This window comes from Hemisphaericaspora subhashii (assembly GCF_019202705.1).
Source record: "Hemisphaericaspora subhashii strain CBS 10753 chromosome Unknown scaffold97, whole genome shotgun sequence".
In the NCBI taxonomy this organism is placed as follows: Eukaryota; Fungi; Ascomycota; class Pichiomycetes; order Serinales; family Debaryomycetaceae; genus Hemisphaericaspora; species Hemisphaericaspora subhashii.
In genome coordinates this window covers 36,522-51,014 of record NW_026057259.1, presented here as the reverse complement: position 1 = coordinate 51,014, position 14,493 = coordinate 36,522, and the positions used below count along the sequence as shown (strand labels likewise).

Sequence of the window (14,493 nt, the reverse complement as noted above, 5' to 3'; positions counted from 1 at the left end):
CTTCCATCATCTCCAACATTAGTTCTATCCTCGCTTTCTGTGGATGCGAAATTACCAGTACTACCTGCCAGGTTTAATACCTTCTTTTGATGACTGATATGACGCTTGACCAGCGCAGTTTGAGTATTATTATTGTCTGTGACGTAACATTTATTAAATATACGGAATACGGAAACCCAATTTGTGAAAGTACGTTCCACTTGCTTATTCCATATCCCTTCGTATTCTTTCCTTATTTTCTCTTCTATATCAGCGTTCTGTTCTTTCAGTATTCTTTTTCTGGAAGTGACTTCTTCTGTCTCTCTTTCCTGTTGGTTTCTCGATTCTTCAAGTCTAGCTTGTTTAAAATCTCGAAATTTATCAGTATTATAATTCACTCTCCAATTTCTATGAATATCATAATACCAATTTGTATCATTAATTAATAAATTTTTGAAGAATAATTGACAACGATCATGAAGGTCTAATTTCCCCAATACAGAACTTAATGAATGATGATTAAATATCTGTTCATATATACCAGAAGACAGTTCATCTATTTCTCGTAAATCATTATATTCTGTAGATAACTTTAAATATGCAGGATCCGCTGTATAATCTTCAACTGTTACATCTTCAGGGTTTGTGGCGAATGCATTTTGTCGTTGAATGTCGTGTACTGGTTGTTGCGAATTAGGAAGAAGATGAATATATCCTGCTTTCAGGATGAAATATACAATGACTAATAACCATATTGTTATTGGAATGAAGATTAATCTAAATCTTTTGCGAACGGGGTTGATCTTAAATGGAAAATTGTCGACGGAGAAGATCATAGGGAATTGATGGTGGAAGATTTCTAGTGAAGTTGATTTAAAGGATTAAATGATATAAAAATCTAAGGTATAAATAAGTTTTTAAATAAAATGTTAACAGACGGAGTATATGTCCAGGGCGGTGTTGGGTTTTAACATGGCTGAGCGAATAAGATCAAGAGCAAAAAGAGATTATAGGCTTAGTATTATAACACACGTTGAGTAAATAAAAAAGATCGACGTGAAATTTTTTAATTCTTTATTTTTGGTCAATTATTTTCTTATGTACGTATGCAGGTTTTATTGTTCCAATTGGTTTCTTTTTCCAATGTCTTTCTGTTCAATTACGTATGACTATAAATATAGTTCAAATCTGAAACATGTCCCTTGCAAGCATTTTTTATTTACATTTTATGATTGCTAACAACCAATGAATATATTACGCGAATCAGTAAAAGCCACGAGTTTCAAACTTATAACGAAATCCGCCCCTGATTTATTTTTCTTTCCCTGGAGAGTTAGCCTCCTATATGAAAAGGACCACAAAAGTGTATGACGTTAAACTCTCAGGTTAATTAAGATTCTTACTGTTGTGGATTCCAAAACTAGCATCACTCCAATCTAATAAAGTCATACGCATATTGTCTACAAACGAATTTCGGAATATTTAAACTTGGAAAAATACTCCGGAGAGATTTCTGAAATGGACAGAAACGTAAATAGTCCTCGGTGGGACTTCCGGAAAAATAACAATACTCAACGGTTAACTTTGTGTCCATGATGTATATTTCACTTTCCAATCAAAAACATCTCTCTTTGATAACCTCATCGCAGAAGCAGTCCAGGTTCTAGTTATAATAGTACGGATCTTGTAACTTCACTTGATATTTTATTTTTGACAGTTTTTGACTGCGCGCGAATGATTTCACAATCTCAATTCCATTGCTTGGTATTGAACACAAGAACAATAAAACGGTTAGTATTCGAAGGGTTTATAAAGTCGAGTCGTACAGACGAGGGTTAGATTAATGGGAAATTATAACCGAAGTAGGCTACACGTCTGAAGAGATCTTTGGGCCAGCCATTCATTATCTCACGAGACCCTCACTAAGTCAAGACGTTAGATTTTACATGGTAGGCAATGGCTTGGCAAGAGGCTAATTTTATTTGATATCAGAGTAGAGCAACAGCAGAAAGAATGCCTTCTGTTTCAACTGTTGCAAAAAAAAGCATTCTCCTAAATAATTTATTAAAAACAATGCAAGCATGACTAAAACTAAAACTATTCTAATCCCACCCAAATATCTCCATAATAGGTAAACAAATCCTTCTCCCAATCTTCAAACTCAACCAAAAGCCCATCCAAAGAATTATTAGTGTCATCATTAGTCGTCCCCCCAATACTAGAATATCCGCACCACATATATCCTTTACAATACCCCCCGTCCATTAACCAACCGTAATCAGGCTCATCTTGATTATTTGGATGATCTCTACCATCAAACGCAGGCACGACCGCATGATTAATTCTTAACGGGGATTCATATAGTTTCTCTAATTCAAAAGCTTGTGTGATCGATTTAAGCAATCTACCAATTTGGACTTCGTGTTCATAATCAATTTCATGAGCACTATGACAGAATCTAAATCCGGAATTTATCCACGCTAAAGTATGATTGTCATTATCGATATGTCCTGGGTGGGGAGAACATATCTCAACTGATCGATGGGAGGATCCATCTGGTCGATGTCTTTCTTCGGGGTGAGGGGTGACTAATCCGATAGAAGCGGCGTGGTTGTTGTTGAATTCGAATGATTCGTCTCCGGCAATGACAAACCCTAACCAAAAGAGTTCTTTATCACCTAGAACTCTATCACGTAAGTAATCGATTTGATTTAATTGAAGGATCATGAGTAGGGCAGTAAAATGTGTGTCTCGGTTGATGACAACGACTCCTGATTCTTGTAGGTGATATAATCCATTTTTGAATGTGTTTAATGAAAGGGTGTGGTTGGTTATAAGTGGCATATTAAACATCACTGAGTCTACTAAACTTGGAGATAATTTCTTGAATAAATCCAATTGATCTTTTCCTCTTCCATCATAACCGGTTCTATCTTTGTAGAAATAAGCTCCCGATTGTTTATATCCTGCGATATCGAAGAAATATTCTGGATTCTGTAATAAGACAGTATCATCATCCATTAAGATAAATTCATTAAATGAATTAAATAAAGTAGCCAAGAATTTACTATACCATGTTTGAAATTTATCTCTATAATTAACATGAATTGCATTTGCAACATTGACAAACCAAATATCTTGCTTTGGTAATCCATGAGTCTTATAATCACTTGGGAAATGCTTTGCTACTTTTTTGAATGATTGAGGTAATACAACAAAATCCTCTCTGGCTGCATTTATCAATTGTTGTTTACCTGATTTTGATAAGTTATCATAGATGATTTGTATAGGTAATTGATTATTCAAAGCTCTCAACAAAGAAATCAATCTAATTGTAGTATCAATATGTGATTCCGGAATAGTCAAAACAATCCCCTTCCCATTACACGAGTTTTGGAATTGTTTAAGGAAAGATGATTTTGAATACTTTCTCTTTTGGATATGTTTTGGTCTAGTCATATCTGGAGGATGATAATATATATCACCTGTCCAATGTTCATAGGTTGGGTTTTCAAAAGATAGCCAAGGATATACTCTAGATTCCAAGACTGAGTCAACATCAAATGCATGTAATTTTTCTAATTCTGTATGTGAAAACCCATCGGGATATTGGATTTGTTTCCTTTGGGTATTTATAAACTTGTTGGTTTGTTTGATTTGAGTTTGATCATCATTACTGATATAACATTTATTAAATATCCTAACTGCAGCCAAATGATCAATCAAATGTTGTTCAATAATTGATGTTTTATAATCTTCATATTTGCCCAAAAGATAGTTTTGAAATTCAGATTCATAACTTTCATCTCCTTCTTCATGTTTGAATTCTTTCTTTAATTTTTCAAGATATTTTTCTTTAAAGTGATCAAATTGACCATCTTCAAATAATTTATCCCAATTGTTTGGTGTGAAATGCCAATTCTGATCTTGAGTCACTAAACTCTTGAAATATATCACACATCTTTCATCAAAGTTTAAATTCCCAATTATAGATGATACACTATGTTCCGAAAAAACTTTAGTATAAATACTTGAAGGTTGATCTGGTATGTCCCTCACATCTATATTTTGTGAGAATAAATAAGTCATAAGTGGGTCCAGTGTATAATTACTTTTTGTTTCTTCATGTTCTTCTTGTTCTACTGTAGCAGGGACATATCCCTGACTGTCATTATTATTATAATTACTATAAGAATCATATACTGATTGTTTTATAGATTCAATTGAATCATTCCATACATAATAAACAATTGTAAAGAACCAAAATATTGTAGCCACTACTATCACTTTATTTAGTTTTCGTTTAACGAGTATTGTGCCATACATAGTGGTAAATATTTGGCTGCGAAATATTACACTTGAAAGCAATTGGGGAAAAAAAAAAGTAAAAAGGGATGGACTTTGATTATTTAAATAAATAAAAAAACCTGCCCCAAGGCAATAAAGACAATGTACAAAACAATAGAATGACATGATACGAATGATGAAGTCTTAGTAAATAATTCACTAAACTATAACCACAAAAAGAATTTAAGAAAAAGACTAAAATGTAAAAATGAATAGCCTCGTTTGTGTTATTTCAGTTTATTTTTAACTCATTACTTTTATTTTAAATAATAATTTTTTCCCTTACGAAAAGGCGGATACATCTAAACATTTTAAATGATAACAATTAAACTGTAAAAATAAAGATATCCTGAATCAAAGAAGAGAGAGACATTAACCAGATAATACGGATCGGTCGTCAATTGTACTGGGGTTTGGCGCTGGTATTTTATTGATTATATTGATACTTATTTGCCAAGGATTTATGGTCATAAACGTCTCTTAATACATTTTCACCTACATATAAAAATTGTCTAGAACAAGACATGCATATGCAAAAATTTTACGACAAAGATTTCAATATTTTTTATGTATAATATAACCCGCCACAATTAGCCCCCACAACTAAATATTTATTATTTTAATTATCCATCATCTCTTAGAACAATGATCGTAAATTTCAACTTCTTTGTTTCAAGGTTATTGTTTTTTTTTTTTTTTACATAAAAGGCGTACGTTAAAGTACCCTACAATATAAAAAAGGCTAATTATGTAAATTTTAATTTGTTCGACGTACATGAAACTCTCAATTCCTTTGTTTTAAATTTCTTGTCACCCGTTTTCAAAGAACTATCAGATCAGATAATTGTCCCACTTTGTGCATAATGATGGGTCTTAATTTGGAAATCCATTTTGCTCATAAGCCGGAAATGTGTACGTCATCTTACAAGCATATATTGTCTGAGGAGGAGGAGATGAATGAATCCATTGTAGCCGGCAACCTAAAATTATGTCAAAGATCTGGGGGGTGACGGCTTAGGCATATCTTATCTAACATTCATCTCTGTCTCATCCCCTAATTCCCTTACCTTTATATGTTTAATCAATTGGTTTTATATACTCTGTACTGTACTTTGCCTGAGTTTGTGTCGTACATGAAACACTTGGGAGGGTCAAAACAGAGGTCAGTAACTAATAGTCACATAGCCAGGATTGTTTATTACACGATTTGTTTTTTCCATAGTCTTGTACATTGGATACCCGTCATAATAACTGTGGCGACCATTGCAAATACGACTAGACACGTCACTCTACATCTTAATCTTTATGAAACATAAAAATAATTCAGTGTAATCATCTACAAGGGGCGATTGGTGTCCGCCCACAATCACCCTTTCAGGCATCTCCCATAAGCCTTGTTAATTAGCAGTGGCCACCACAATTGAAATCCCATAGCAATTATCTCTCTTTCCCAAAAATTTACAAAGTTCGTTAATTCTCTACTTATGCCCCTATTTATATACAATTTTTTTATAATCCGTCAATCCCAACCCAAACATCTCCCAAATAATTAAACAAATCTTGTTCCCTTTTACTAAAATTTATTACTTTACCTCGTAATTCATTCTTCCCTTCTCCATCTTCCATTCTCCCACCAACAGTACTATAAGCACAAAACATATATCCCGAACAATACAGTTCCATTGCCCATCCACTCGTCGGTTCACCATCAATATTCTCATGACTGTCAACACTTGGATCAAGTGGAGGTATAATAGCATTGGAAATCCGTAATGGAGATTCATAAAATGTTTTAAACGATTGAATATCATTCAAGAATTCAAGTCTTGTTTTCTTGTTGACTTCAGATTCATAATCAATCTTAGCTGCTTGATGACAGTATCTGAATCCGGAATTGATCCATAATAAACTATGACCATCTTCGGCATTTATGTGCCCTGGGTGGGGTGAACATATTTCTTGGGATTTGTAGGCGTGGCCCGATGGTTTGTGTCTATTTTCCGTGAATTGACCAATTGAACCTGCAAATAGGTCATTGAAGGAATATGATTCATCTCCATTCAAGACTAATCCTAACCAAAACAATTCCTTATCTCCATAGACTATCCCAGTCACGGGAGATAAAAACGTTACTTGAATCATTAATAAAATCGAATTGAAATGAATATCTCGATTCAACAAAACCAATCCTGATTCCATATAATGATTAATTCCTTGGAAAAATTCTCGATGTAAGGTATGATTAGTTATAACTGGAATATCAAACATTATAGTATCCACAATCGAGGGACTTAATTTCTTGAAAAGAATTGAATCTCCCATACTTCGTCTATTGATTGAAATCCCACGATCTTTAAAGAAAAATGCTCCCGTTGATTTATATCCCAATAAGTCAAAGAAATATTCCGGGGGTTGTAACATGATGGTATCGGCATCGATTAATATGAATTCTTGGAAGGAATTGAAGAGGGTGGCCAATAATTTATTCGAAAATCCAGTGAATTGATCTCGATATGAATCATGAATGGCGGGTTTGATATTCACAAACCATATTTCTTGTTTTAGTGGACCTCCATTGCGGTATTCCAATATTGATCGAATTTTAGGAAATGATTTAGGGTATTTGGTGACTTTATCTCGTGCTGCTTTAATCAAACGTAATTTATTCTCAGGTGCTATATCTCCATTATAGATTATTTGGATCGGAAGTTTATTATTCAATGCACGTAATAATCTTATTAAACTAATCGTATCTTCAACATGCTTATTTGCAATTGATAAAGTAATCCCCTTCCCATGACATGCATTTTTGAAATTCTTTAAGAAGGTATGTTTATTGTTGTACTTCTTGGTCATTTGATCTACAATAAATCCATCCCATCGTTCATATATTGGTGATTGGAAAGACAACCACGGATAAATCAATCTTTCAGCTGTCTTTGGATCAAACGATCGACCCACATCTACAGACAGTAGTTTCACTTTTGGGATCTTTGATTTCTGGTGTTTGAGAACCTGTTTAATGCGTTTAGTTTGAGTTTTATTATCATTAGTTATATAACATTTATTAAAAATCCTCAGTGAAGCTAAGAAATCAACCATAGATTCTTCAATCGCCAACTTCTTCTTGGATCTATATTTACTCTTTGCATATTCCTTGAACTCCTCCTCATCCCCATCCAGTCCTCTAAATTTCTTTCTTAATTCAATCTCATTTTCTCGAATATATTCTTCAATTTCTTGATCTGTAGTTTCGAAATTTAAGTTTGTATCCCAGTTTGACATATTTCGGAAAAATAACTTACATCTCTTATCAAAATCAAGAGACAATATCGAATTCACATCTCGATTCTTGAACATGTCATTATAATGAGTTGAAGCTTTGTCAATACCTCGAATATCAGGAATCTCTTTTTGGAGGGAAATCATGGTATCATGATATTTGAAATAAACTTCATTTCCATCTAGGGGAATATCATTTTGGATAGAGGATATAAAACCTCTATTATTATGAAAACTGAATAATATGAACAACCCACATATTGCACAAACTATGTATATGAACTTAAGTCTAGGTCCTCGGGGGAGATATGGCGATTTCATTGGAGGATGGTTATGAAGTTGTTCCCAGATGACTCGAGTGGCTTAGAAAGGTATTCGTATATCTTTTGCTCAATGGATGTTTCTATCTTCTTTAAGTCTAAGTTTTTGATCGACACCGCCTCGCGTAGTTCTGAAGTTTTCCATTTCAAATGCCCATTCCCATTGTTCTTTGTTGTCTATTGTTTTGTGATTTTGTGATTATTATTTTTAGGTAGCCTGTCTTAAATTATTCACAAGACATAAGAACATTTTTAACACATTAAAACATCATTAGACTAACGACCGAGCCCACCCCCCGGCTTATTAAACATGGCTTAGATACCATGGGGCAAGTTGGATTCTTACGAATGAAATTCAAATCTCGTCAATCTTCAATAGACCTCTTTTTTGTGGTGCTACCAATCACTACAAAAATTGCGCTTTTGCAATGACGCCTATTGAAAATATCAAAGAATGTGTAAAGCTCAAGTGACCTACATCAGTTCTTTCTTTTGAAATGTTTAAACTACATGGTAGGAGAGCATAGACATTGCTCTTGATTTTTGGAAACAAACACAATTTGAAACCAGAATTCACATAGTGTTTCAACCCCTTCTCTCGTCTGCATTACATTTTTAAAGACTTTTCAAGATATATTGCAACCAATGATTCTAGAGATATAAACCAAATTAGAATATTCTTAACAATAAGTTAATAAACAAATATATAATCAAAAAAAATCCAAACTAAAAATCCTAACTAAAACGAATCAAAATTCCAGAAAAAATACCAAATAAATAACACAACCTAACCTAAAAAAAAAAGCCCAAAGTAGTTTACAACCCTTTAATAAGAGTCATCAAATCATGATCCTCCCCCAATAACTCCTCAACATCAGCCAACGCATTCTCACTAAACAACCCCGACTTAGTCGGTCTAAACCCCTCAGCTACCGCTTCGATAATACTAGCCCTCCTTCTCTTCAATTTCGATTCCGCATCCTTCGATCTCGATTTCTTAATCCCGCCACTCCCACCACTACTTGAAAATCTCCTCGAATTCGATCCATTGAACGGTTGTGCCACCTCATGGTGTATCAATGGATGATGATTGTTGTTATTATTGGTGGTGTTTTGGAGTAGGATTGATTTATTCCTGAATGCCCCTAATGGAACTACTGGTTTTCGTTTTTGGAAATCGCGCCAGATTCGAACATCATTTTCATCGTCATCGTCGAGTTCACTAATATTCAACAATTCATCAAGTCCTAATGCGTCATCGATCCCCGATGGGGTGGAAGGTCTTTGTGGATGTTGTGATTGTTGGAGGAGGAGTTTCTTATTTGGAGTGATGGCGTTAGTGGTTGGATTGGTGGTTGGTACGGCAGTGCGAGGTTCATTTGATTTATTGGTGAGGTTTAAACTCCTAGTCAGCATTCCATCAATGATTCCAAATGGTTTGCTATCAATCGTGACCCAAGATCCAAGTACTGGAGGTCTATAATCGGCGGTTTTGGACGATAAGACTTCTTTAGCCATCTTGGACCCCACTTGACTATTTGATGATGATTTAGGGAGGGACTCATCAACATCGGTTGATTCTCCACTATCATATCCTTCATCATCTTCATCATCTATTTCATCTTCTTCCATGTCCAGATAATCGATATTATTTTCTTTGATGATTTTTTTAGATTTGAAAGTTTTATCATTATCAATTTCCTTAAAGAGTTCTTGAAGATTGGTATGATCATCATCATCAAGTTCAATATCACTTGAACTTGAATTATTATCCGAACTAAAGAAATAATTCCAAAGATATGAATCATCATCTTCATCACTATTAGATACTGGTTGTTTCTTCTTATTCAACTTCTTATGACTTGAGGAAGCAATAATTGATCGTTTGGCAACTATATGTTGTTCATCATCATCGGATCTATCAAATAAAGGCACATCAAAATCAATAAAATCATCTTCATCTTCATCTTCTTGATCTTCATCCTCATCTTCATCTGCATCTACACTACTTTCATATTGAATAATTGGTTTACTTCGATCTTCTCCGATACCCTTAAATGAATTAATTAATCTTCGATTAGAACTATCACTATCGAAAGTAATATTAAATTCATCATCACCATCCTCATCAAATCCATTATTTTCAAATTCATTAACTAAGAATTTTTCTTCCTCCTTTAAGAATTCCTCTTCATCATCATCTCCAATACTCGAAACAACAGAATTACTTCTCGATAGACTATTAAATCGATTATTATTGGGTTGATCAGCAGAATTGACAAATTCATCAATATCATTCTCAGCTTGTAAAGTAGCTAATAATTCATTATCATCAATTTCATAATCTTCATCAGAATTAATTTCTTCTTCATTTATTTTCGGAACTTGAATTAATTGATTATCAAAATCGAAATCAAAATTATTATTTAGGTTTGATGATGCATCATCAGTTGGGATGATTGGGGTATAATCGACTTCTTCTCCAATATCTTCTTCTTCAAGTTGTGGTTCCGGGATTGATGAATCTCCTTCAATGTCGGAAGAACTATCAAATCCTTTTCCAGTATCACCAAACTCAAATGTGAAATTTATATCTTCGGGTAAGACTGCATCAGAACGTCTGGCACCAAATTTAAATGAACTTTTCCTATGAGCTTTCTTGGAGAATTTCTCTTCTTCAATCGATTGTTCATCATCATCATCTTCTTCTTCAGAAGATGAATGAATAGCTTGATCATGGTTATCGGATGAATTTTTCTTTAATCCCTTTAAGGCACGAACTGCCTTCATTGATTTTGCTTTACGCTCAGCTTGTAATTTAACAAAATCAACTTCTGAATCATCATCTGAAGATGAATATGCTTCTGAATCTTCTTCTTCCTCATCGTCATCTTCTTCTTCCTCTCCATCTACTCGGGTACTCTTTCTACGTTTATGCATCATTGAATAAAGATTATCAAGACTATGATCTACCGCCTCCTCGTCATCATCCTCTTCTTCATCATCCTCGTCTTCTCCATCTCCTTGTTGACTATGAAGAAGATCTTCATCGGAATATTCATCTTCAATCGAATCCTGATATGCACTCCAATCAACCGTTTTCTTCGGTGTTCTCTTCTTTGAATAACTATTCGAGTGTTTCAATTTCTTCCCAATTGTTTTTCTACCATTTTTATTAGAACCATATAAGATTGATTTTTCAAATTGTTTTGAATATTTATCTTCATCATTTTCAGATACTGCTGATAATTCCGATTCTGAACCTGAAGAATCTATAGTATACATTTTATGACCCACGGCAGCATATTTCCGGTCTGAATCGGATGAAGATGAAGATGAGGTTGAATCAGCTATACTAAACCGGCGTAGTTTTGTACTGTTGTTATTGAAATTATGATGTTGATATGATTTTAGATTTTTACCTGCATACGAAGATGGAGGTGCGGAAGATGATGTTTTCTTTGGTGGTGATACAATAGTTGTAGTTGTTGTTGATTTATAATTTTTAGAGGGACTTGATATTCCCTTTTTCGGACTTTTAGCCATAGCGTTCTAAGTTTCTATTATGTTTTTATAAATAACTTTGAATGTGTGAAGTTTATATCTTTCTTATCTATTTTTTTTATGATTTTTAAAATAACCGTTTTTTTTTATCCCTTTTATTTAGATGAATAATAAAAAATGTAACCAAAATAACTTTGTATGATTTCTTGTTATTACTCCTAAGTTGTAAGTAATGTCTGTCTGCCTGTCTGTATCTGTCTGTGTTTATGTCTGTCTTTACTTATTTATAAAATCGATAAATTTGAATATGAATGTTAATAATAAATTTCGATATTTATAATTCATAATATACTTTTGTAAAATGTTATGTATTGGGGGATTTGTAAAAAAGTAAAGTTAAGTAAGTATATGAAATTCTTAGCTTACTTTTAATCAAATAATTGATTTGTACTTCTTTCTCTCTTCTTCAGTTGAGTTGAATTGATTAATGCTTTTCAAAAGTGGTTTTAAAGTTTGAAGTAAAGGGATTAAGTTTTAAGTAACAAAATAGTATCAAACTAAATATCGTGTGAATTGAAAAAAAGTGTACTTGTAGTATGAAATGGGTGCTAACTATTATATATTTATATATTTAAATATAGTGTGAGTTCTTACCAGAAACAATAATAAGAATAAAATAAGGGGGATGGGTTATTATAAATTGTGGTGGTTGTAAAAAAACTTATTGATTGATTGGATGTTCTCCTCTTCTTTAATTAAATGAAAAAAATTTTCTCGTTTCATGTTTTGTAGTGCTTTCCCCCCCTCCTTAACATTTGTGAACTATTTTTTTACGATGAGCATTTTGTTAGTACAGTTAGTTGTAATCGAAAAATTATTACAATTAAGGAAATTTTATCAACAAAACTCACACCAGAAAAAATACTTCTAGACTGTTATACCACAGTGTAACTGTGGCTTTACTCAATAGACTTCAATAGATACAACTATGGATATATATGTAACATCTTTTTTTTGCAACCACTATTATATATATTTATACATAATTCTGTGCAACACATCCATTACTAATTTCAGATGAGACGACATATCCCCACCTCCCCCTCCCCCACTCTATTTCAGTCATAAGACTCATAACAAAACATCCACTATTTTTAGTCTCTAGTACATAACTATTTCATATTACAATACAACATGAAACACAGCCATCTTATCAAAAGTAATTACTAATATCTATTAAGTAAACTATCTTACTAATATACAAAAGAAGCAGAAAAACAATACCAATTCAACCTTCTCTCTTTCTAAATCAAAAATTTCAACTTTTTCTCTTTCTCTCTCTTCACTTCACCCCACTTAATACTTCTTGTCACTTTCAGCACTAGCAGTTAATCTTGCACTTAACTCAATTTGATCTTTAAGTGCTTTAGTTAAAAATTCAATCATAATAACATCTTGATCATGATTACAGAATAATTCTTTTAATTCTTCAACATTATTTAATAATTTTGGTTTATTTAATACTGTATTACTTAATAATCTCAATAAATCAATATCTTGAGGATTTGATTCAATATATGCCAACAATTGACTAATATTATCATTCACTTGATTCAATTGTTGAGTTAAATATGATAAATCATTATTCAACCCTTGTTGTTGTTGTAAATTCTTAAAGGCAATCTTTTCAGTAATTGATCCATTTATCACTTCATTAGGAATAGGAGTGAAAATATATGAATTAATAACATTAGCAGTCTTCCATCCAATTGGTTGACCAGTACTACTTGGTTTACCAACAGCCCCACCAATATAAGTTTCAATTTCAGGTACTTTAACTTCACTAGTTTCAGTTAAAAACTTAACATTTAAATGAATAGCAGGAAATGGGAAAGCACGATCACTTCCTTTGGAATAAAAATCATGAATTAAACTAGTAGTATAATCAATTTCATTATTACTACCAAACCATCCTAAAACAGTTTCTTTTGGATGGGATCGTTTATATAATTGAAATAAAGTTTTATGAATTTGATCTTCAATAACAATAGAATCTCCAGTTTCATTACATGGAACCATAAAACAATCTCTAATCTCAAATTCATTGCCATCATCGGATCTAATCCCTAATAAACTACCAATAATTCTTTTGTTATTGGACAAGACTTGTTTAGATACAATTTCTAACATTTGTAATAAGGCAGATGCATGGATTCTAACTTTGGATGGACCAGTTGAAGAACCTGCTGCTGGTGCTGCAACATTTGGTCTCACTAAATGCATAAAATCAGTCATTCTTTCTATACTGCTGTTTTCAATATATTGGAAAGTGTGTTTGTAAAGATTTTCGATGAACTTTGAAGAAGAATGAAAAATTATGAGTGTGGAAGAGCCCAAAAAAAAAATTTTTCTCTTCAAGTTTCATTATATACAGGAAAATCTTTTTGGGTTGCAAAAAAAAAACTAGTCAACCCTTAATGCTTTACCTCCATGAATCAAGACACTATGATCCGAGCACGATTTGGATTAGGTCAAACCGTGTCTGCATAGTTCAGAGTCGTTAATGGTCGTATAAATTTGAATGTAATGTTTTATTTGAGTTGTTTTCTACTTTTATTCAGAATCTCAAGTTTCATAGGATATTTTGATTTTAAAATGGAGATTTATAAAGGTCAATAGATTACAATAATTCAATCTAATGGTTGAGGGTTTGTTTACAGTATCATTTCTAACGGAAGGACTGATTAGTAAGCTTTAATTAAACCATTAAATTATTTGTATTCCTCGCTTGAGGGATGTGTTTCTATTGGATAGATTAATCAAAACCTCTTTTTTTTTTGGCTGCCAATTTTTGTTTTTGGCAACCAATTTCTTTTTGGCAACCAATTTAAAAAGTTCATATAAATTGATTTCAATTTCAACCCACATCCATCAGTTGATAAAATCTTATAAAATGAGAAGAGTTCTTCTCTGGAGAATCAGGAAATATCCAATAAGAACAACAAGCTGCTTCAACTACCTGAAATTAACAATCAATTCAAGAAAAAGTCTTTGGTTGCCA

General features: G+C 32.8%; 5 protein-coding genes across 5 annotated transcripts; all 5 read right to left on the bottom strand. All coding sequences in view use genetic code 12, as the record gives it.

The window, feature by feature from the left end:
* J8A68_002117 (uncharacterized protein) lies at window positions 1-815 on the bottom strand (the record flags this gene model as incomplete). Its single annotated transcript, XM_049405834.1, has 1 exon — window positions 1-815. A coding segment is annotated over one exon (815 nt), but the record flags the coding sequence as incomplete, so codon positions are not given.
* A 1,261-nt stretch (window positions 816-2,076) lies between these two features.
* Window positions 2,077-4,305, bottom strand: J8A68_002116 (alpha-mannosyltransferase; the record flags this gene model as incomplete). Its single annotated transcript, XM_049405833.1, has 1 exon — window positions 2,077-4,305. The coding sequence occupies one exon, from the start codon at window positions 4,303-4,305 to the stop codon at window positions 2,077-2,079; it is 2,229 nt and encodes a 742-aa protein (XP_049264607.1).
* Window positions 4,306-5,835: 1,530 nt separating this feature from the next.
* J8A68_002115 (alpha-mannosyltransferase) lies at window positions 5,836-7,929 on the bottom strand (the record flags this gene model as incomplete). The annotated part of the gene is made up of 1 exon (XM_049405831.1): window positions 5,836-7,929. One exon carries the CDS (start codon window positions 7,927-7,929, stop codon window positions 5,836-5,838), a length of 2,094 nt encoding a protein of 697 aa, XP_049264606.1.
* Window positions 7,930-8,744: 815 nt separating this feature from the next.
* Window positions 8,745-11,474, bottom strand: IFH1 (Ifh1p; the record flags this gene model as incomplete). The annotated part of the gene is made up of 1 exon (XM_049405830.1): window positions 8,745-11,474. One exon carries the CDS (start codon window positions 11,472-11,474, stop codon window positions 8,745-8,747), a length of 2,730 nt encoding a protein of 909 aa, XP_049264605.1.
* A 1,314-nt stretch (window positions 11,475-12,788) lies between these two features.
* On the bottom strand, window positions 12,789-13,727 carry J8A68_002113 (uncharacterized protein; the record flags this gene model as incomplete). Its single annotated transcript, XM_049405829.1, has 1 exon — window positions 12,789-13,727. One exon carries the CDS (start codon window positions 13,725-13,727, stop codon window positions 12,789-12,791), a length of 939 nt encoding a protein of 312 aa, XP_049264604.1.
* Window positions 13,728-14,493: the final 766 nt, after the last annotated feature.